The sequence below is a fragment of the Odontomachus brunneus genome, unplaced genomic scaffold (genome assembly GCF_010583005.1).
Source record: "Odontomachus brunneus isolate Ranch 3 - 2012 unplaced genomic scaffold, Obru_v1 Obru_scaffold_177, whole genome shotgun sequence".
Classification (NCBI taxonomy): Eukaryota; Metazoa; Arthropoda; class Insecta; order Hymenoptera; family Formicidae; genus Odontomachus; species Odontomachus brunneus.
The window spans coordinates 338,247-361,885 of record NW_022639627.1 but is presented as its reverse complement, the minus strand read 5'-3'; the positions used below and the strand labels follow the sequence as shown (position 1 = coordinate 361,885).

General features: G+C 44.0%; 1 protein-coding gene across 6 annotated transcripts in view; it reads right to left on the bottom strand.

Annotated features, from left to right (window-relative positions):
• LOC116851554 (plasma membrane calcium-transporting ATPase 3) overlaps positions 1-23,639 on the bottom strand; it is a 119,301-nt gene that overhangs the window by 3,856 nt on the left and 91,806 nt on the right. For 2 of the 6 annotated variants that reach the window (XM_032831089.1, XM_032831092.1), the window contains one exon: positions 9,458-10,172. The exons of 1 other annotated variant lie outside the window; for it this stretch is intronic. In XM_032831089.1, coding sequence (XP_032686980.1) covers positions 9,951-10,172 — 222 coding nt within the window. In that variant the 3' untranslated portion in view covers positions 9,458-9,950. Of the gene's footprint in view, positions 1-9,457; positions 10,173-20,136; positions 20,206-23,639 lie in introns of those variants that run through there. 3 more of the 6 variants (XM_032831090.1, XR_004379607.1, XR_004379604.1) reach the window with 3 other exon arrangements.

Sequence of the window (23,639 nt, the reverse complement as noted above, 5' to 3'; positions counted from 1 at the left end):
TATATATATATATATATATATATATATATATATATGTATATATATATATAAATACATATACATATACATACACGTGTGTGTGTACATACATACACACACACATACCACACACACACATATATATATATATATTATTTATATATATATTATATATATATATATATATTCACGTCTATTCGGCAAGTACCTTTCGAGCATCGGATTATCGACTCTTTAAATACGTTAAAGCTACATTGTTTATTTATAACGCCATGCGCATGTACATCGGCACACACCGGGTGTCTCAGAAGCCGCGTGTGAAGCCCACGCGCTTCGGGGAGCAGTCGATTTTTCCACGTCGACTGAGCGCCTTGGTCTCTCCGATTTGCGATATTAAGCAATTTCAGCGACCGACCCTTTAAACAACGAACGTCCGTCGAGATCCGTGGAACGTTAAATATGTGAACGATTACATTTCTTTATTTATCTCTCTTTTATCATTACATATGTACACACTTACTTCTGGCTCGCCGAAATTGGTTAATCCTCAACGATAACTATGCGCGCGCGAGCAATCGCTCCGAATCGAAACGCGACTTCTGGGACACTCTGTGCACACAAAAACAGCCCATTCTAATGAATGCCGTGAAATGTCTCTCAAATGAAGGGAAATGCGGCATACATTACAATCGGTTTGCCTCGGCGAGGTCTATTATATGGAAAAGGATACAACGGTCGGTCGCATACAACGAAGAAATATTTCACCGCATTTATTACAACGGGGGATAACTTTTATTTATATCGACTTTATATTTATAATTATATTTATATATATTTTTTTTTATGTATATATTTTTTTATTTATAGTTGCATTTGTCTCTCTGTATTTATATTATTTATATTCATTTTCGTATTTATATTTATGTTCATATTTATATCAGTATTTATATGTCCATATATATAGATATATATACAAATATATGTATGTGTATATATATGTATATATAGATTCGTCTATGTATATATGTAACATATCGCGTACAACATTGTCGTTTGTGTAACCGTCGAATCGAGATGAGGAGAAATGTTTCTCGCGCATCGGCTCTCTAGATCGCGAAAGTCGAGCTGTGAAAAAAGATCGGTGCACTTCGAGAACGAAACATTTGATTTTTTTCGCGCACTTCCATCACGAGAATAACTGGAAAGAATAGAAAAAAAACAAAATCGCAACTGAAACAATGCAACGCGAACAATGGCAAGCGCGATCGTGAGATGTCGATTCGAGAACGGGCGAACTGAAAGAAAAGCTGAAAGAAATAGCCAGAGTCGATTCACACTCGCTCGACAGCTGTGAATAATCGTGTGTACTTTATTTATTTAACGTTCAATTAAACTTTCGCAAATTCAAACTCCACATTATATAATTCCTCCATTATATCTATTATCCTCGAGAAAATGTCCACATTATAATAATAATAACGAGTGTCGCTTTTTTTTCCTGTTCACACTTGGTTAGTCAATTGCACGTCGTGAGAAACAAATCCCTTGCTTTTTTTTCGTTTCTTTTCTTTTTATTAACTCCATATTCTTGCACTGGGCGTAACGTAATTTTTTTTTTCTGCGTAATTCTTCCCTAAAATTCACCACACTTTAACCGCAATAAATTATGTGTTTTTTACTCGCTTACAGTATATATTATAAGTTTTACAACCGGCGATTCTCGCCGCACGAGACGATCCCTCGCCGTACGTCCCCTTGGTACAACGATAACAACGAGTCCGAGCTACGAACGAATGGCGGCTTTCCCCTGTGTGTGTCTTTTTTTCTCCCCTTTCCTTACTTTCCTCCCTCTCTCTCCTACTCTCTCCCTTAAGTAATCGCACAGCGGGTATCGTTACTACCTACGTATCCGGCACATTAAATGTCCTGGCCGTTCGCTTCTTGTCGCTCGTCACTCTAATAAGCTTTCTTACAGCAACCCTACAACAGCTATTCCCTTCCTGCCGTACCTCATTCTTAATAACAGTGCCTTGGGGGTCGCATCCCGCGACGCGCTCACCGACAACTGCCGAACCGTTCGGGAAGCGCGCACGCGGAACAGCGGCCGTCCCGGGCAATTCGGAACTCTAGCGTAATAAATTATCATAATTATTATATTAATATTATTAATAGTATCATTTATTATTAATATTATTATTAAATCTCGAGTTTTCTCGGGTCGAAACCGCTATTAAATCGCTAGAGAGATATATATATATATATACCTATGTACATCTATACATATACATATATAGACGTGGGCAAGGTATATATGTACATGTACATTGGTGCGCCGGGTCGAGTACACACATCTGGAAAGAATGTCGGATCGTGAGACACGGCGCTGCCTCGATTATGAACCTACGAGTGCTCTCGCGATTCCCCGCGATTTTCTCTCCCCTCTCGTCTCGCCTCTTCTCTCGTCCACGCTCGATTCTTCGTGGAGAAGATCGCCGTTCCGTTCTCTCCGCCTCAGTTCGCGACGAATCGAGAAACCGCCCGAACGAATCAACGACCCGCGCGCGCGCGGTCAGTCGCGGAGTTCGCTCTCTATACTATACTTCCCCCTTTCGTTCTTTTATTTATATCCTTTTCTCCGGGACGACGAGATTCACGCTGTCGACTGCACGATCGTGTTATTACTGTGATCAGAGCTACCCGGCCCGCCGAGTAACATCGATCGAACAACGTACGATAATCGATCGCGTGGCTGAGTGAAGAAAGAAAATAATTACTGTGTATGTGTGTATGTGTGTCGAGCGATGCGCGATCTTCGGTGTTCGCGCTGAGAAACGCGCGTCGATGTCGACAAGTTTCTCCACTTGTCGCACGCGCGTGTTTATCGTTAAGTAATTATAAACGCCGACGCGTTAAGCTTGGTAGGACTTCGATACGCGACAGTAATGATTCTACCGTGCGATCGCCGCGTACAACAAACTCTTCGTTGAGACTTGATTCCAGCTCACGGTACTCTCTCTCTCTCTCTTTTTTATTCTGTCGGTTCACGTAAGGCAAACATCCTGCTCTACCAAGAAGTCGACGATAAGTAACGAGCGCTCAATCGTTATTAAAAAGAGCGAGAACAAAAGCTCGGACCGCGAAGAGGACGCGCGTGAATCGAATTTCCACGGGTCGTCTTGCCCATCCCGGGGGAGGGGAATGCGCTGACTCTTTCATTCTGTCTCTCACCCTCTCTCTCACACATACACACACACACACTCTCTCTCTCTCTCTCTCTTGCGGACATACATTTCTTCTCTTTCTCTCGAGATGAACGTTACGGATAAGTAAAGAAAAACCGACAACGCTCGAGCGTTTGCGAGGTGCGTGCGTTAACAACAAGATCCTGAGAATTATCCGTGAGTGTTTCGCGCGATCGAGCCTCGTGGCGCGGCATCCGTCGGCTCCGTGGATTCGAACGACGCGCCTGCTCGAGGAGGTAACACTAGTTTAATAATACGTACTCTCTAGGGAAGCGTACTATTTGTCACTTATATGGCGCTATTTACAGGACCGGCGACAGTCTCTCCTATTCGAACGAAGTGTGAAGGAACGTGTTTCTTTCTTTCTTTCTTCCTCTCACTCTTTCATTCTTATGTAAGCAGCGCGCGCGGTGGCGGGCAACACAGCTCAGAAGAGATACAGAGAACAAATGTTACGCGACTGACTACCGCGGTCGGCGACTACGACGCCCGACTGATCGGCTGACCGTGTGCGAGGAACATCCGTGTATATTTATAAGCACGAGCCGACGGACCGACGGAAATCGGCGAACTGCGTTCTCGCGCCCGTTCACGCGCGGCTCGAGTCGATACGGCGAGTCGAATCGATCCCCGCGGGCCGCGCGGAATTCGAACGTCTCCGCTGAAGAACGGCGTGACGATGAGCGCGGAACAGTGCATCGCTCGACGTTGCACCAACGGAGCCCGGCTGCATCTCGATCGTCGAGTCGTTCACTCGTGTCTCGAATCGTAACACGAGCAGAGGATGAGGCGCGGGTCGACGCGTTTGCGGCTCGGAACTTTTTTTCCTATATCAACGTGTGTCTTTTTTTTTTCTTTCTTTTCTTTTGAAACTACAGTCATCGGGCCGCAAACTACGTCTGCCACGTGAATTAACTCTTAAACCTCGATTCTCATTAGCGGGAAACGTTATGAGTGAAGCATTGCTCAAGTGGAAAACACGATCGTACAAATTCACTTCGCGATCATTTCGCGAAGACTGACATGTGTGACTTAAGTGATTTCGATCGGTGGCGAAGTTTCATCGAGTGGAACAGTTTATTCGCATGTGAACTCGAAAAGCAACCGAATTTCCCGTTCAGTCCATCTCTCAAATAGTGAGGGCCACCTCCGCTTCGGTTTTAAGAGTTAAGAACGACACGTCGGTGCAGTCCGACTCCATGGATCAGGGCGAACCAGGACTCGTCCGTGGGTCGCGCTCGCGTGCTCGCCTTCTATAATTAACAATATTACGTATCCTCGCAGTGTGTCGGCGAGAACGCGCGCGCGCACGCACGCGCGGACGACAGCAGAGAGCTGTTGCTGTGGTTGTTGTTATTGTTTTTCTCTTTATAATAATAATGTTAAGTGTACAATATATCGATATCGGTCGTCTCAGACGACACGTTCGTCGCACGAACACGTCGATGCTTTTTTTTGTTCCGTTCGCTTTTTCTACTCCCCTTCTCCTCCTTTTTTTCACCTGTTTTCATTCCCATGCGTTTCCCCCTTGCCCGAAAAGCCTAACGAAGTGAAGAGGGTGTGAAGAAGTGAAACAACACGCTTTCTTAGAACTTCCCAGCAGCTCTGGCGGATTTACAAGGCTCGGAACCGGTGAGAGAGAATTACGGCTTACAAATAAACCCTTATACGGTACATTATCGAGATACACGGACAAGAATATAAACTCTGCGCGTGCGGCCGCGCTTTCTTTTTTCTCTTTTTATCGGTGCGATCGGACCCGACGCGACGCGACGCGCGCGGAGCCAGCAACCTGGTCGACACCTGGTTCGCGTCGGCTGTGCGATTCGCGGGGAAGCCTCGACCCTCAACTTCGACCCCCAACGACCGGATTCGCTGAACGATCTTGAGCTTGTTTCTCGACCAGAGATGTTATTAACAAACGCTTCTCTTTCCTCCTTTCTCGCGAGAAATTGCGACTCAGTCGCGCGAGCGAAAAGAGTTCTCGCGGGTTAGTAACGACGAGTTATAATGCCTCGCTTAAAAATCGCGAGGTGAATTCGACTTTCAAGCTCGGAACCCCGATCGGCGCGATTCTAACGGGAGTATGCCGGAAGACCCGCGACGTTCTCCCATGAGGAATTTCGCCGAGGAAAGAGAGCTCATGCCCGGAACTCGAATCCGGCGTTGGGAGCCAACGTCGAGGATCCCGGGAAGACGTCCCGCGTGTACTCTCACAGTCAGGATCGTCCCGTGAAACGACCCTCGGAGCTATTGCAGCACAAGTCGTTCGTTAAACCGCGTTTAAGACAAAAATCGTTGGAGGTACAGCTACGCGATACTTGTTTCTTTTTTTTTCTTTTGTTTAATACACTGCGCGAGAGAAATGCGTTTCAAATACATAGATACAATGTAAGAACCGTGATGGCGCATAAAAATATTCTCGATGCTCCTCTCAGTTAAAGGGACGGGATGACTCGCGCGACATTTTGCCCATGAGATAAAAAGGAAGCGGAAACGAGGTCGAGAAAGATGACGCGATCGCGAGTATGATGACGATGATCAAAACGTGTGTGTGTGTGTGTGTGTGTGTGTGTGTGTGTGTGTGTCGTATGTGTAATGAGATGTAAGTGTATGCATATTTACACTGAGAAAAAATACTTGAAAATTTATTTGTAGGATATAAAGTTCATTCCTGCGAAATAAAATTTATTTCTCTGAAATGAAGTTTATTTCCGTAAATAAATTTTATATTACACAAATAAATTTTCAAGTATTTTCCCGTAATGCATACAGATGTACGTGTACGTGTTGCTTGTACTCTCTTAGTGTGAATCAGTAAAAATATTTTTGATTGAATCAATGAAAAGACTATTTCACCGGTGATCAATAGATCTTCGCTGACTTTCAGTGAAAACACTCCCACTTTACTGCTCCGTCTTATTCCTCACTGATCTTGACCAGTGGAAGTAAGATTTCGTTATAAAATCTGTGATGCAGATTCGTTATAAAATAAAATAAATAATGCTAATGTGATCGGCTGTGTGTGCACGTTCGAGCTGTATGGCATCGCTATTGCTGCTAATGAGACTTTCATTTCTACACAACGCGCTCCTTTGGAAAACGTCACAAAGGTGTCTTACGAGCTCTCTTCAGATACTTGTCAATTTTCGTGCGCACCCCCGATTAACTTCCGCGGACTTGAAAATCAGAGGCTTTCGCGATATTTATATCACGATGTTAGAAATCTGCGTCCCTCTTCGGGGATTAGTTTCGTATCGCACGCGCGTTTGCCGAAATCTTCATAAAATCAACGACGATTTTTTTAGTCCCGCGAAAGCCTTCTCGTCTAACCGATTCTTCACTACGTTCTCGTTTTGTTTGTTCTCGTTTGTGCATGTTTAAGCGCGAAATATAGAAAAGAAAAATCGCGCGACCTAAGAAGAAAATGCCGAGGATCGAAAAGTGACCACGGGGCTGATGACTGTCGGTGAGAACGATAACGCGGGCGACGAGACATTGTAACGATGGCGATGATAACAGCGAGAACGAACGGTAACAATGATAACGAGTGTACATGCCATGTGTACGTGTCTGTGTCTGTGTATGTATGGCTGTGTGTGAGGACACGCGCGCGCGCGTGTGTGTGTGTAACACAAAGGTATACATAACAACAGCGCGTCTTTATTATTTGGCAGTGTAAGGCATATAGAGTGCTTAAGACTAGAATAAGGTGCAGTAAATAGGCCTCTTAAAGCCTGTTTCAAACGAAGTCCTATTCTATATTATATACGGACCTAAAGAGAACTCTCTGCAACTTTACTTACACTTCTTTTTCTTTTTCTTCTTTGTTAATAATAAACAATGACAGTGTAACTTGACTTAGGTACTTCGAAGACTCAGAAACGTTTTCTCTCTATTCTTTTTTCTTTTTCTCTTTCTTTCTATCTCTCAACCTTACACGTACATACATACATATATATATATATATATATGATGTGTGTACATATATATATATATATACAAATATATATATATATTTGTATATATATATATATGTACACACATCATATATATATATATATATATATATTTGCTGTGTATTTTTTTTTGCTTTTGTCATTTTCCCGTCCTTCTACATACACAATAGTGTTTTTCTCCTCTTCTCTTCCTCCCTCTGACTCTCTCTTTTTCTTTCCCCTCTCTCTCTGCCCTTCTCCTTCTTCCTCTTCTCTCTTTCTCTCTCTCTCTCTCTCTCTCTGCCTTTTTTTCTCACTCTTTCTCTCTCGACTACTGCAAAAGGACGTTTGAAACGAAGAAAAAAGGCTCTAACTACAAAATATTACAGCTACTGACTTCATGGAGACTGACTTCGTTATACGTTACGCTATTCTCTATCATTTGGCAGCGGTGTCGCACTTAAAAACGTGTAACTTACTCGACGAAATAAACCTATTACCGATCTTTACGTCGCTAAATGGGCGATGTTGCTTCGATTATCTTACGCCGCGGGTCCTACATCCCCTTACTCGCCTACCCCTTCCCTTTCGGCTTGGAAAACCGCCGAGTATATTCTTTTTGTCCCTCTCTCTTTCACTTCCCTTTTTCCTTTTGGCTTTACCCAGAAATAGCTCCGAAGAAACAAGTTTTGTCATAATCACATCATGGATTACATCTCTTCTTTCACTGCAATATGATAGTTATATTTATATATTTGTATTTATAATTATATTTATATATTTATATTTGCGCATTTCCCCTACACACGTGAAATCGATAGGTGTCCTGAGAATAACATCGTAGTCACAGGGTGAACGAAGATTTATTTGTTTTTTTTTTTTTTCTTTTTCTCGTTTTGTCTTTTCGGCGTACCCGAAAGGGCGAGCTGCTCGTCCGTTTCCGGGTCGCTTTAGGTCCCTTGGCGATTAAATATTGAAACGACTCGTCGACTAAACATTCTCCCTTTTCTTCTTCTCGGTCATGAATATTATCGTTTGGTTGCGCGTGTTCATCTCTCTCCACGTTTCGGTGCTCGCTCGACTGTTGTTTCGACATGTGAACGTTAGCGTGTGATTACGTCTTTACTGTCAGGATCTTCGTATCGATTTAAGCGTAATAATGGTAACATCCTCCCGTACGATTTGTAAACCGCGATTCCGCAAAGAAGAATCGACATTACCTCGGTACTATCTTCCCCGCCATCCTCTTTGCTACCCTTTCCCTCTCCCCCTCCCCAAGTATCTCTTGGTTTTGTTTCTCGCAAGCGTAAACGCTACAAATAATTTACATGTACACGCTTGTTTTCGCCCTTCCTCAAACACTCCTCTCGATAAAGCACCCTCATTGAGGAGTATATCCACGGAAGTATTTAGTAATACAAACTAGTGACTAGATAATTCTTAAGTCGCGCAAGAGAGAGATTGGGAGAGCGACAAGTGCAAGAGAAAGAGTTATGAGAGGAGAAAAGAAAAGAGAGTCGGTTCTTAAGGAGATTGAATAAGTAGCTGTAAGGGAGAGAGAGAGAGAGAGAGAGAGAGAGAGAGAGAGAGAGAGAGAGAGAAGGAAACAGGTAAAGAAATAATAATACGCCAATAAAATATCCCGAAAGAAATAGAGAGAGAATGAGACAAAGAGAAAGAGAGGGAAAAATAAAAGAAAGAGAGCAAGAGAGTCAGAGAGAGATAAAAAGTGCAAAGCACAGAGGAAGATACAAAAAAGAGAGTGAGAGATGGGGCCGGAGATGAGAGAGAAAAAGAGAGAACATTATAAAAGATAAAGAAGGAAACCGAAAGAAGTAACGAACGATTGAAGATAAGTAAGAAGCCGAGGAGTCAACGATGTTTCCCCAAACGTTCCACTTTTGAAATTTAGCTCAGCAGTTCTGAATCGCTGAAGCAGGTCTTTCGATATCATCCCATTTCCCTTTTATCCTCCTCAACCCTGCCTTTCCCCGATCTTCCTTCTTCATCTCTCTTCTCGCCTTCCCCATTCTTCTCTTCTCTCTTCTTCCCTCCCACGTTCCTCTCTTTCCCCTCCCCACTCCCTCCCTGTCCTCCCTCCCTCGTGCGGCCGTCGTCGCGTTTCCTCCACACAGCGGTGCGTCAAGAAGAAACGAAAGGATCAAAACACACACACGCACACACGTAAGAGAAAAAAAAAACACAAATGGAGGAGTGAGAGTATACGGTGGGAGAGGAAAGGGGGAAGAAAAAGAAATCGTAAGGGCGCGTAACAACCGAACGTATGGGAGGCAGTGGTGCGTTACTTTGGTATATTTATAATTGGTGTTTCGCACGGGATCAGCCGCGGCGGTCCGCAGCGACAATCGGTCGTCTCCGGATCGCCCTCGCGCATACGTGCGGAGATCGCCCTCTCTCGTCGACGAGAACACGTTTCACGTGAGAGAGAGAAAGAGAGAGAGAGAGAGAGAGAGAGGATGGAAGAAGGGAGAAAGAGAGAGTTGTCGAGAGCGAGGGCGAGAGAAAAAAGAAAGAGAGGGAGGAAAGCGGGCCCGCACCTTGACTCCTCGATAGCGACGCGACATTCCCCATCGCGCGCACCTGTCGGACCCTCCGCTCCGCTCCTTCTCTCCCCCCGTACCTCCTCTCTTTCTCTCTCTCCGGCGCTCTTTCTCCTCCTGATTGCCCTCTCGTTCGGTGAGCTTCTCTCTGGCGACCGACGGCCACGGGGAGACGATCGCGAGAGGGTGGTGAAGACGGCGTAGGCGTCGCTATCGACGCTGCATCGTCTCTAAACGGCAGTCTCGGTGTGACTGTGACTGGAGAGTCTCTCGACGTCGATCTCCGGTATGGTGAGCTCGTCCGGGATGTTGTCGGCGTACTCGATACTGCTCGTCTGCGAGAGCCGCTTACTCAGGGACGACTGCTTCCTCAGTACCTCCGCCAGGGTGGTGCTGCTGTGCTCGCCGTAGCGCGTGTCTAGGCCCTGCCGAAATGCGTTCACTACGCGAATCTGCAAAATCGGAAAGCCATCGGTCGGATCAGTCTGTCCCGCGAGACGGACGACGGCGCCGTCGGCGTCGGCGGCGTCGGCGTCGGCGTCGGCGTCGCCGACAACACACGCGACAGGCACACGCAACGACAGAGTTGCAGGCTGCCGACACACGGCCACGAAAGAGAGAAAGAGATAGAGAGAGAGATAGAGAGACAGAGAGAGAGCGAGAGAGAAAGAGAGAGAGGACAAATGTTCAGGCGAAATTCATAACGCCGCGAAACACCGTGTGTAAATGCAGGCTGCTCCGTTTCTACCGCATTATGTTTTAACGGCAGACTCTCTTTGGCCGATTTCGGGAGAGAATCTTCAATGGTACCAACAATTTTCGGATCGCAAGTGATAAAAAAGTGGACAACTTTTGCAAATTGGATCTCTGGGGGGTAAATGAAAATTACCTTCTTCAGATGGTTACAAATGCACACTTTGCTGTAACACAGTTTTTATCTGAAACTCAATTTCTAAGATACATAATGTTAGAAATTGAAGAAAAAGGGAAAAATGACCATCTTCTGCGACGTTTTCGCTGAGGCGAAATTGGCTCTCCAAAAATTATCCAAAGAATCTTCTATTACAAGATAATACGGTAGAACCGGAACACCCTGTATATGTATATATGCGTATATGCGTGCGCGCCGCGCACGCAAGACGGATACACGAAGATGTGGGATGACTCCGCGAGACTGTCGCCTTCGCTTCACCGGGTGCGCGCCTCCGTCGCAGCCGTGTGTCGCGAAGATCCTCGTTGAAACAAAGAAGAAAACAGAAAATAAAATAAAACGCGTCAGTCTCGGGTCATTCCCGCACGAGGGAGTATCCGTGCGTCGACGGCAACGGCGGGGGAATGGCATCAGAGGGTGAACTCGGACTTGGTGTCGAAAAATCCGTTCAAGCGACTCACCTTCGATCGATCCGGTCTACTTACTTGCACTACTTATACTACTCGATCGATCCCAGGCTCTTCCAGTTCGCCGCACGATCACGATGATTCGTCATCACGATCGATCGCGCGGCCAGCGAAACTACCCTCCATCGCCGCGTGTCCGTTCACCCTCACACACGATCGCCATTCGCTTGCCAATCCGCCGTGCGCGTTATGTACATACGTTTAACAGACAAAAAGCAGCGGCCACAAGATATTACAGTACTAGCGGGGCACGGGGCGCCCTGCGAAACAAGGCAACGTTAGAACACAAAGTTCGGAGCAGCTGCATCGGTATGGCTGACAGGAGAAGTGGTCTGTGAGGGTTGCACGTGTTAGGATCTTAGCGACTTTATCGGCATATTTACTTCGGAAGAAAGAGATAGAGTGAGAGAGAGAGAGAGAGAGAGAGAGAGAAAGAGAGAAAATAGGAGAAGAATCAGAGAAAGAGACAGAGACAGAGAGAGCGAGAAAAAGAACGATCTTCTTAAACAGATCGTGGAAGGCACTGAAGATATACTTAACATATCGAGGACGGGCCGATGTTGCTCGTAGGCAGTTTTACGTAGTGCCGAAAGTTAATAAGCATTTGTAACGTATTCAATTGTAAGGCAAAAAATATTAAATCCGTGACAGTAAATCGGATTACTCTATTTTTTAATTTCTCCTTCTTAATTTACTTTTTGATTTTTTTACTTTCTCATTTAATCACGACGTTCGGAGAAATCATATTTACATTGAAATTGTGCTACTCAAAAATATTGTAATAAATAAATAAAATTATATTCTAAATTTGTACTATCTTATAAAATACAACATCTAATTTCTTGTTCAAAGGAATGTATAAACTACACACACGAGTGTGAAAGTAGATTACTGCATGCCGCGTCCACAAGATGTTAAGAGCGCAAAAGCCGTCTCGCGATTCTTCTGACGTCAATTTTAATAACTCAAAGCGCTCTGTATGCGAGGGTGACGATCGACCATAAGAATTTAGAGAATCAGAAAACGAAACTCCCAATTGTCAAGTAATTAAATATAAAAAACAATATCATTATGGTCAACTAATCGAGCGAAACTTATTATATATCGCAATCACGGTGCACGCTCGTCGATACAAATCGGCTTCCAAGACTGCCGATCGTCACTTTCGTAAACTCATCCCGATTAACAATTATTGATCGCTGCGTTTCTACGCGAATTTCTCATGATATTCGAGCAACATGGCTTGCAAAGAGATGCATTGTGTATTGACGTCATCGCTCTGCAACTGCGCTAACAACTTGCCGCGCAAAACTGCATGCATCCATCGACACTTGTGGTCATTGGAGAAAGAAAGAAAAAGAGAGGTAAAAAGATAGAGTCAAGAGTTATTGAGAGAGAGAGAGAGAGAGAGAGAGAGAGAGAGAGAGAGAGAGAGAAAGAAGGGAGAGAAGAAATTGAAGAGAGAAAGTATCCACGGAATCGATTCTCGGCATACTAACTCTGCGTTGTCGACGGCAAGAAGCTGCCAGTCAAGTTCGATACGCGAGAAGAAAAGAACAAGACGACTGCACTCTTGTTGTTTTCTCTTCTCGTTCCTTAACAATGCGAACGCGACAGGTCGCCAAGTTAAATCACGCAATTGGCGCTAATAATTTACAGTCGATCACACGATGACCGAATGTCGCGCGCGAGATCCGCATCATGCACTCGTCAGCGAATTTTCGGCGTCACTGCGACTACTCCGACCTGTTTAGTCTGTGCAGAAATCAGAAATAATGCGAAGATCATCCACGTGAAATCGTCGAGATCGTATTCTCAAATTGAAAAAAAAAAAAATTCGCAATTCCACCGATTATTCTTAAGGCGATTTGCGCGTATTTTGTGGAAGTCGTCGCATATAACACCCAAAATCGCGGAGCGAATCAACGCGCAAATTCGTGCGGTCATACAGAGTGCGTCTGCTGTTTCTCTTGTAGCGTCGAAGAAGCCTCAGCAATTGTAAGAAAGAGAGAGAGAGAAAGAGAGAGAGAGAGAGAGAGAGAGAGAGAGAGAGAGAAAACGAGAGATAGACTGCATAAACAGAGATAGAGAAAGATAAGACAGGCATAGAGCAGAGAGACAAAAGGAGAAGAAGCAAGAGGAGAAAGGAGAGCGAGCGAGAGAAAAGTGCTTCATCTCGCACTTTGCAAGCAACGTGGCATGGCACGAGATAAGACTCGTAGTCGTCAGCTTCTTCCGGAGGAAAGCGATTAAGGAAGCTGCGAATCGCGCCGGTGGTAAGTATCGAGCCATCGAATCGCGACAGCCGAGGTTTCTGCTTGTTGGAATTCTCGCGGTTAGTTTGTACCCAGGGCGTAATCCCGACGAGAATTAAATGCTCGACCTAGCAAATGTCGAAATCCTCGCTCGACGGAATTACGTGTATCCCCGGATCCCGCTTCGGTCCTGAACTAACCGTTCCTCTGGAATTTCGCGTTTAATGGCTGATCAATAACACGTTCCTCCACTGCGGAGATCTTCCGACGCGGCTGCGACCGACTGGCTTCTTCCACTTCGCGATCGCCTGTCATCATACAGCGAGAGAAAAAATATGGAAAGAGTAAGAAATATCTAAACAAAAATATACATATTTCTTATTTTCCGGGTGTCTCTCTCTCTCTCTCAGTGTAGATAACAAGCTTTATCGCGACAGTAGAAGTGTCCCGTGACTCGTGCAAAGCCAATCATGAGCGGCAGCTCGACCGGCGATCGACGCCGAAGAACAGCGAACGACGCACGGAGCGCAAGAAGTGCACCATGTGGAAAAGCTCTGGCCTTACCTCCTCATTGAGCTGCAGCCTGCGTGTGTGTTCGTTAAAATAATACGCTACCGTCGCGAACCGTGGAGAGTTCGCGGTTCTATGGGGCCGCGCTCAACGGGGTGTGTGCTTAATCGAAAGTTCGCGGGCGCGGTGGTGGCTGGCTGCCAGATCGGCGAGTCTCTCTCTTCCTATCGAGAAGGACTCGCCACGAAGGGATCGCTCCCACCTGGCACCTTCAACGTACTGAATTCCTCTGCTTTCTCTGCTTGCTAAACGTCCTACTCGCGTCAAAAAGATCGACGCGTTCACGACTCACCGTCCAATGGTCCTGCTGACTGCGACCGGTTATCTCTTATCGCGGCTGCCCCGACAGTTAGCGGGTTCATACGCGAGACACAAGTTCCTAGACGCAAGTCAGTCTCCACTAGCGGCGACTGAACGGCATCGACGTCTGCGACGCCGAAGAGAAACAAGATGCACTCTGTACGCTGGGTGATTACCGGCATTCGTGTACACAACAACGTGAGAGTGTACAAAGCACACTAGGCTACGGAAATTCGCGGGAAGAAACACCAAACGGAAGACAAGCTGGAGCGCGAGCGAAAATATCGAGTACTGCATCGGCATTGCATCGGCATTGCTTCGCGACAAAGCAGCTCTCTGGGCGCGAGCCCAGGTGAAGGAAACGAAAACAAGGTGACAAAGCAACTAGGAGATTGAAAGAGACAGGATCTAGGCGATCGGCTGCATGCACTCGGCGAGATCGCGTGCCCGGCAAACGTGTCTATCTCGCCTATAGAGTGAGAGGTCGACTACCGTTCTGTTTCTAACGACTCCCCGAAAGAGCCGTTTGTCGTCGACGGAAAGGGCTGATGAGAAACGGAGGGAGAGAAAGAGAGAAAGAGAGAGAGAGAGAAGGAAAGAAAGAGGAATCACCCCCTTGTCGCTCTTCAAGTTCCTCTTCTTCCTTTCTCTCTTTCCCTCGCGATTCTCGTAAGGATGTCGCCGACGTGCGTTTTACGTGCGGGCTCGCCCGGTGTGAGAGGACGGGCGGTCCCAATATCGCTGACACAGAACACTCAGGAGAGGAAATACTTACGCGATGTGCAGGGCGAGTCGGTGACCGCCGTCATTTCGCAGCGGCGACTGTGAACCCCGAAGAGAACGGGTCCTTGGACCTAGTGCGCGCCCCCTCCGCGCGCGCGCGCGCCCCCTCATGCTAAATGCTCGAGTCTGCTCTGTTTTGCTTTTTGCAACAACATGCACGCTACGCCAAGTATATTGCGCACTCGCCGGCTAACGCGTTATATGTGTATTATATATATATATATATATATATATATATATATATATATATATATAAAATATATATACACACGTATCGCAAACGAACGACGACTTTCTCAACGAAAAAAGGCAGCGTCGCACCGAGTATCGTCTGAGATCTCGGGGGCGGACGATCAGGAATAAGTGAGAAGAAAAACAGGGGGTGTAGGAATGAAAGAATCGAGAGAATAAGAGATAAAAAGGGAGGATATAAAGAAAGAAAAATCAAGAGAAGACGGAGATGGAAGGCAGACTACGTTTCCTTCGGGTTCACGAGCCCGAATATTTCCGGGCAGACTTAATGGTCGTATTCTCTCCGCCTGCCTTGGATTTCATATTGCTCGATTCGACTCGTACGTATCCTGATGACTGTATTTACTGCATCACTCGATTCCAAAAATTCGCGAGCCGCGACCGTACAAGGTACGTCGACCGACTTATGATACGTCAAAGGCGGCCGTGGCCACGGCTATCAGGATCCGATCGGCAATTAAAATTCTCCACACAGGGGGAAATTTCAAACGAATGACCTCGTGTTCGTGACCTTGGTGACGCGAGCGGACGCTGCGAGCCGACACGTGTTGGCTCCACCTTCGTCGGAGAAACCCTCGTCGTTCTTGTCATCCGAGAGAGCGTATCTCCGAATCTCGAGAGGCACCTCGAGTCACATCGTTACTTTGTCATTTGAAAAACTTCGTCACTTTTAACGACCGATACTCGCGCCGCTCGTTACCGACACCGATCGATCGATCGGCAGCATAAAGACAAGTAATACATTCCATCGATTCTCGTCGAGTGTCTGAAGGGTCTTGCAATGGATGAAGGCGATAATTCCGCGATAAGGTGACGAGAATGTATGCGCGGAGAGCGGACACTTTTCGGCGAAGAGAACAAGCGAAAGCACACAAGGGCGACGGGTAATTATCGGTAATTACCTCGCCGCTTATAAATCCCGCACCGCGATAGAGGACCCACTCGTCGACCCACTCGTCGACATCTTCACGTACACGGAAAAAAACAGTGCCAGAATAAAGTGAATGTAATTACTTGTTCCTTACTCCTTTAAAACAAACAAATATTTTTGTTATCAATTCAAGTGTGTTTTGATAGCTCGTACTACTTCAACGAATACTGACAATGAATATTTACTTGAACGCAGTAATATATTAATTTGTAAATTAATTTCTGCATTCAAGTAGATCGTCCTAAATTTAGAAGAAAAAAGAGTGTGTTTACTAGAATTATATAATAATTCCCTTCCCTTGAGGGGAAACTGCAAATGTTTTAAATTTTGATTTATCTGCCCACTAAATGTTTTCTAAAATTTAAATTTTGATATTCTTGCGGCATATCAGCTAGGTAACATATATTCTTTTAAATTAATATTTCAACAGTAAACAAAATTTAATTTAACATAAACAAATTTCATATTTTTCAATAATTGTCCTATATTTATCCTTTCAATAATTGTCCTATATATATTAAGTAATCAGATGTTAAATTATGAAAACATCAGTGTAATATTAGATGTGGTCAAATATATTTCCACTTCTAGTGAATATATGCTAAAGAGTATTGAAGTAACTTTACACTTACTTTACACTTTACTTTACTTGCGGCATATCAACTAGGTAACATATATTCTTTTAAATTAATATTTCAACAGTAAACAAAATTTAATTTAACATAAACAAATTTCATATTTTTCAATAATTGTCCTATATTATATATATTAAGTAAATATCAGATGTTAAATTATGAAAACATCAGTGTAATATTAGATGTGGTCAAATATATTTCCACTTCTAGTGAATATATGCTAAAGAGTATTGAAGTAACTTTACACTTACTTTACACTTTACTTTACTTGCGGCATATCAACTAGGTAACATATATTCTTTTAAATTAATATTTCAACAGTAAACAAAATTTAATTTAACATAAACAAATTTCATATTTTTCAATAATTGTCCTATATTTATCCTTTCAATAATTGTCCTATATATATTAAGTAATCAGATGTTAAATTATGAAAACATCAGTGTAATATTAGATGTGGTCAAATATATTTCCACTTCTAGTGAATATATGCTAAAGAGTATTGAAGTAACTTTACACATACTTTTCACTTGGATAAAATAAATATTACTTAAATGTAGCACTTTTTTTCCAGTGTACGTATTCACCGTCCGATCACGGCCGACCACCCTCGAGAGTTTTTCACTTGCGTCCCGTGCGTGGTAAGACCCATGGCATACCCCGAGATTTAACGTAAAACGTAAGCACAAAGCAAACTGATCCATCACAGTCGACTGCTCTTGGTAAGGTGACTTGCAATTTGTTCACTGCTTACGTTCTTGTGTGTGCCGTGGGTCTAAGTTCATCGCTTACGTTCTCATACATGGCGGCGGCTTGACTCGCTCAGTCAGCAAGCAAAACCCAGCAGTTTCGCGTCGATGAGAATCGATCAGTGGAAGATGAAGTTTAATATGCATACAGGCGACAAAAGGCGGGATAGGAAGCGTATCGTTCCAACGGGAACAGAGCACAGATCATCGTCGCACACGGCGCTGGAAAGATGCACATCAAAAGCACGTGCAGGGCAATAGTAACTGTGGTGTCAAGCATCGTATGGATGTCCCGAGAACGCCGCGATCGCCGAATATCGCGCGCAGGCTACACACGGGGCTACACAGCAACGATATATATCGCACACAACTACACAATAAACTACACACAATTCACCTGCGTCGACAAGGTAAAAGCGAAACAGTCAAGGCAAACGTTCCGCGATTCAACAACGCTAGGATTCTCACGTTCGAGGGATCGCGTCGCGTCTCTCCCATGCGACAACGACAACGTGTTCGTATTACCGTGTGCAAAAAATCGTACTTGGCGTACACGGCAAGCGCGCGCACGCGACAACTGAGAGAAAAATACCTGAAAACTTGCTAGTAGGGCACAAAGTTTATTGGCAGAGCAGCAAATAAGCCGTATTTCGCAGAAGTAAACTTTATATCCCACAAATCCGTCCAATTTTCAAGCCTTCTTCAGATTTTCTTCTCAGTGCACGGACGAGAATGAGAAAATCGTTAACGGAAAAGAATTAACTCGAAAGGCGCGCCGCGAGAGCGCCTTGCTCTGTGAGGCTTTCACTAGACGCGGCGATTCATTTCGCTGGATCGCGATACACAAAGTGGAGGAAGCGGGAGAAGAATCAGACGCGAGAGAACGATTCTCAGGATGATGGGCGATCGTGACTTTTGGCTCGCGACGGGGATCGAAACAAATAAGGGTAAGATGCTAGGCGTGATCAATCGGCCTGGGGTTGTCGTGCACCACTTTGTGTAAAAAAGGCTCCATGTTCTCCGCTTCCCCAGCTACCTTCTCTCAGGGAAGCAGAGCGAAGCGGCCGATAAGAACAAGGGGAACTCACCTTTTTATTTTATACTTATTTTCGACATTCAGTAATCGACAATCGACAGAAAACACTTCAATCAACACGAAACTCAGAACCCGGCAGTCAAACGGTTATTATAATACGACAAAAAAGAACAACGCACTTCCGCCTGTGACGCCGGGGTGATAACAGTTTCGATCCCCGATCGGCGACAGACAGTGGGGAAAGGGATGAAAGCAGAAAAAGTGGGAAACGAGATTGTACAGACACACGACGAGTATACGACGTTTCGTAAAGTCACGAGAACACAGGACACCGAGTGTTGCGAGGGTGAGGAAAACGGGGGAAAAGTCAGAGAAAAAGCGGAAGGAAACGGACTTGTACCACCGGAGGGGCTGCTGGTTCGACTTGCCCGTTGTGTCATTCAACAAAACTCGCGTGTTTTTCTCTTTTTTTTTCTTTTTTTTTTGCGGTCGCTCCTCAGAATTACTTCTCGTCTCGATACTGCGGAGAAAAATCTCCACTACTTTGCCGCGAGGATGTATATTTACTTGAAGAAATTTCGAGATCTCGCAATTAGAGCGGCGACTTTCCAGCGAGAGAGTAACTCTAATATATATATATATGTGTGTACGAGTAAGATAAGCAGAGAGAAAATTACCGCTATATATAAATATATGTACCAACGAAAGCCGCTACAAGCAACAATAGCGCAAAACATAGACTCGGAATCCGCTAATCCTTCGCACTTCAAGCATCGACATAATCGAACAGGCTTGGAATGTCAAGGATTAACCCATGTAACACACATGTACCTTTCCTTCGTACTGACGTTGAAGGGAGGAAAGGCTGCCCGGTCCAGTAGTACAAGCCGTAATATTATCCTATTATAGAACAGTATAAGTAGAAAGCGGGAAATATACGTAAGATAGAGATAAACAGAAAGTTTACGACGGAAGAGAAAAAAAGGGTGAGAATAGACGGAGACAGGCGAGAGAGATACACGAAAGCCACGGGGGGAGAGAGAGCGAGAGAGTGAAAGCCGAGAGCGCGTAACTCGTAAGATTCGTCTTGGAGAGCAAGATACTCTGAAGAAAACGGATCCTACTAATTACACGCCTACACCACACTCCATCGTCTCGCTCGAAATATTTTACATACAAAGAAGAAGAAGAAAGTCAGTAAGAGAAGGGGAGGAGGGCTCAAGGACTGATGAGGACAGACGAATTGGTAAGAATAAGAAGCGTGTTAAAGCGAAAGGGTTAAAGACAGCTGCGACGAGCAAACGGGCGAGTGACACAGAGCGGAAAGGAGATAGATCAAGAGAGAGAGAGAGAAAGAGAGCAACAGAGAATGAGAGAAAGACAAAGAGACAGAGCGAAAGAGAGCGAAAGAAGAAGAAGAGAGAGAAAGAAAGGTAGAAAATAGAGCAAGAGAGAGAGAGAGAGAGAGAGAGAGAGAGAAGAAAGAGAGAGAGAGAGGAGCGCTTACAGCTTGGTCTGTCGAACTCTTGCTGTAGGGTACCGGTATCAAACGTTCCTGCAACTCGCCACCTATCACCTTCAAGAGTAAAGGATAACAAAATGGTTACAACAGGGTGGAACGATCGGGTCGCGCGTAACCACTTCTTCAACCCTCAAGCGATACATCCGGGATATTCTTTTCGCCCACCGTCGAATTCTACTTGATTTCTTTTTGCCGCGAATCTCCGCTCTTCTCCGATCGAACGTCAACAGACTCACGATCCGGCTCGACGTCTCGCTACGTTCGTCGTCGAGCGTAATACCGGCGTGAAAATTAATTCTTGCGCGCGCTCACACCTCGTCATTTGCGAGAGTCGCACGGCCGATTAACCCTCACGCCGATGTTACGCGCTCAGTACGCCAAATTTCTCGTTCAGTGGAACACCTGCGGCCTTCGGAACATTCTCGCGGAATTCCTCGCGCAGTTCCTCCCGTCGAATAGCGAGCGAGCACATTCGCAACGAATTCGCGATATTGCGATATATTACGCGAGATATCGATCTTAACTGGTACAGTGGGTTTTCTTTTGCTTTATGTCGACGTGTGTGTCTGTGTGTGCAATGATATACGCGCGATATGCACAGTTATAAAATAGGTTAAATTGTATTGTTATAACTGATGTTAACACACAATACGAGTTAGTATCGACTGTATCTACTCGCTTTGCCGTGATTACAAAGCGTCAGTTAAAAACCACGCTTAAAATGCTTTTATTACTAAATACATTTGAGAAATGTTTGGAGCGAATACTGCACGTAATTAATACACTGAGAGAAATTATTCGATAAAAAACATGAACAAACGGATATTTCTAATCAAAATACCGATAAATTTTTGTATCTGATGAGAAAATCCGTTTATAATTTTTTCATCGGTTTATCTGATAAAATGCCATTATAATCGAAAGTATTCGATTCAATTTAATAATATCCCGATCGGATATAAAAATTCATCAATATTTTGAAAATATCCGTTTGTTAATTTTTTTATCGGATAATTTCTCTCAATATACAAATATCTCCTCAGTACTTTGCTAATAAAGTCTCCTCAAACAATTTCTACAAAATACGAGCTTCTCCATTTATCTCAGGAACATTCATAATCATGCTTCCCGTCTTCCATACGAGAGATATGTGTGTATCACGATATTCCCCAGCATACCAGTTAAAGATTCAATCGCGATATCGAATCTCTTTTACCCGCGGAACGCGAGCTTGAGGGTTAAGGGTGACATTCTCGTCGGTGTCTCATTGAAATGCTGATGTTTGCGCAAGTAGTCAGTGTGGCTGTGAGAGTATCGGACTTTAATGGTGGTGTCACGTCTTCTCACCGGTTTCAGGACTCTCCCCGCTCGAGAACGCGTCAGGAATGTGTCGGGAATATGTCGTCGATTTCTTTCTAAGGATTCTGGTTCGTCGCTAATCCACTCCCCCGATATGACAAGTAGCTTCGCAAAGCCGAAACCTCGTGAATGTCGCGAGTACAATTTTGCATATCCGCGCTCCGTATACGACGTAAACTAAATCGAATCGCCGAGTGCTCCTTATGCCGAGTAGTTATTTTTTCTTCTGTAAGCCGAGCCGCGCGATCGGGTCCGTTCGACCGAAAGCTTAGAAGTTGAAAGTTTCGAAATTGCACCAAAAGTTGCTTCCGCTATTCCGCACTGACACAATCAGTCTTCCCTTCAATATACCTTAATTATTAATAATTGATTGACAATACAGCCCACCAAAGTAATGAGAAATGTTGCGTGTTAACTGTAACAATTAAATATCTACTCGATTGGTAATAAACGTCTCGCGCGAAAAGGGAACTCCGTACTGAGAAAAAAAATGCTTAGCACTGTATCTATATAATCACATAGAGAAATAATTACTATAAATTATAATCAAGGAAACCATTTTTTGTTAAATTCTGTTATGTTAGTAATAACAGTCTTATATGCGCGTTACCATTTTGGTTGGAAAAACTAAAATATATGATTGAGGTCAAAATAAACTATATAATTTTAGTTGAATAAACTTTTTTTTCTTTCAAAGCATGTGCTGAAAACGATTCCATTAATTCATCACTCTCATGTACGTATATATAAGCGCAATTTCTCAATAATTAAGACAATTGAAGTTAAACAGACATTGCCGTAACAGTGCGGAATGCCAGCACGCTGATCCCGGTTAATCCAACTTTCCTTCCTTTTCCACATCGCGGATGAAACCGCGTAATCCGAAGAGAAACGGAAAATCGTTAACTCGGGATTCATTTTCTCCGAGACTGTCGGTGCAATTCGACTTCGAGGATAATTGATGAGGGACAAAGTACGAGCGAGAGTGCCGTGCCAAAGTGAATCAATATACAGACAGACAAGCGCATAGACGTAGAGATATACAGAGAGTCGGTGTAAGTCGGTGAACAATTGGAGTTACGAAAAAGAGAGATGTGCACAGAGTTGTTGCGTGGCCGATGAGAAAGTACATGTATCCGAGTCGAAATTTTCCTTAAACATTAATCCCGCAAACATTGTCGATATTAGAAGGATCAATAGAGAATCTCGAGATACAACACTGACTAACGATCTACCTTGATGCTACAAACGGTCATTTATCGGAATTTCCTCCATTTTAAGGCTTGAACAAATACTTTCTCAAGAATTATTTCCTATCCGATATTGTCTCAGTGTTCTACCTCCAATTAACCTTTATTTTTAATTTCAATAAGAAAAATATATTAATCATACAACTTATTCACTTAATTTGCGGATAGATATGTGATAAATTAATTAATATGGACAAAAATAATAAGGTAAATTGGTAAACAAAGTAACAAACTTTTATTATGATATCCTTTTTAGTTATTTTTTACGTTGAAAGTTTCAGTGATATTTGAATATTCAAGAGAGGCGAGAAAGAAAGCATTATGTAAGGCCAAAGGAAAGAGATAGAAGTTGTATAAATAATAAAAATATAAACTTATAAATATAAAGACTCGGCATAATAACAAAGCTAAATAGAAGCGAAAGACAGATATTAGATCACTTAATATTTGCTTATCGCAATATTCCATCTGCAACAGAACAAATTGCGTAATTAATACATTGCTTATTAGAATTAAGAATTTACAAAAGATTAAATGCAGACAGTCTGTCGAGATAATCGAATGTCAAATAATTCTTAAATATGTCTTTCCTCAAGCCTCAACAGAGCGGCGCAAGTAACCACCTGTAGCACCAAAAGTCAATAATCTGTAAAGCATAATATATCTCGAGATCCTCTCCGTTGGTCCTTCAAGTTCGTTCAGAACTTGCAGGCTCAATGCAAGACCAAAATCTCGACTCGGGTAGAAACAGTAGAGATTAGTAATTTATTTCCGCGGTATCTCCAATCGCAAAACCCGTAGAATAAACGACTCGTGTCCGTCGTAATGTAATGCCAAAAGCAGATCTAGATTCGATCTTCGCGATATGTGAAACTAAAC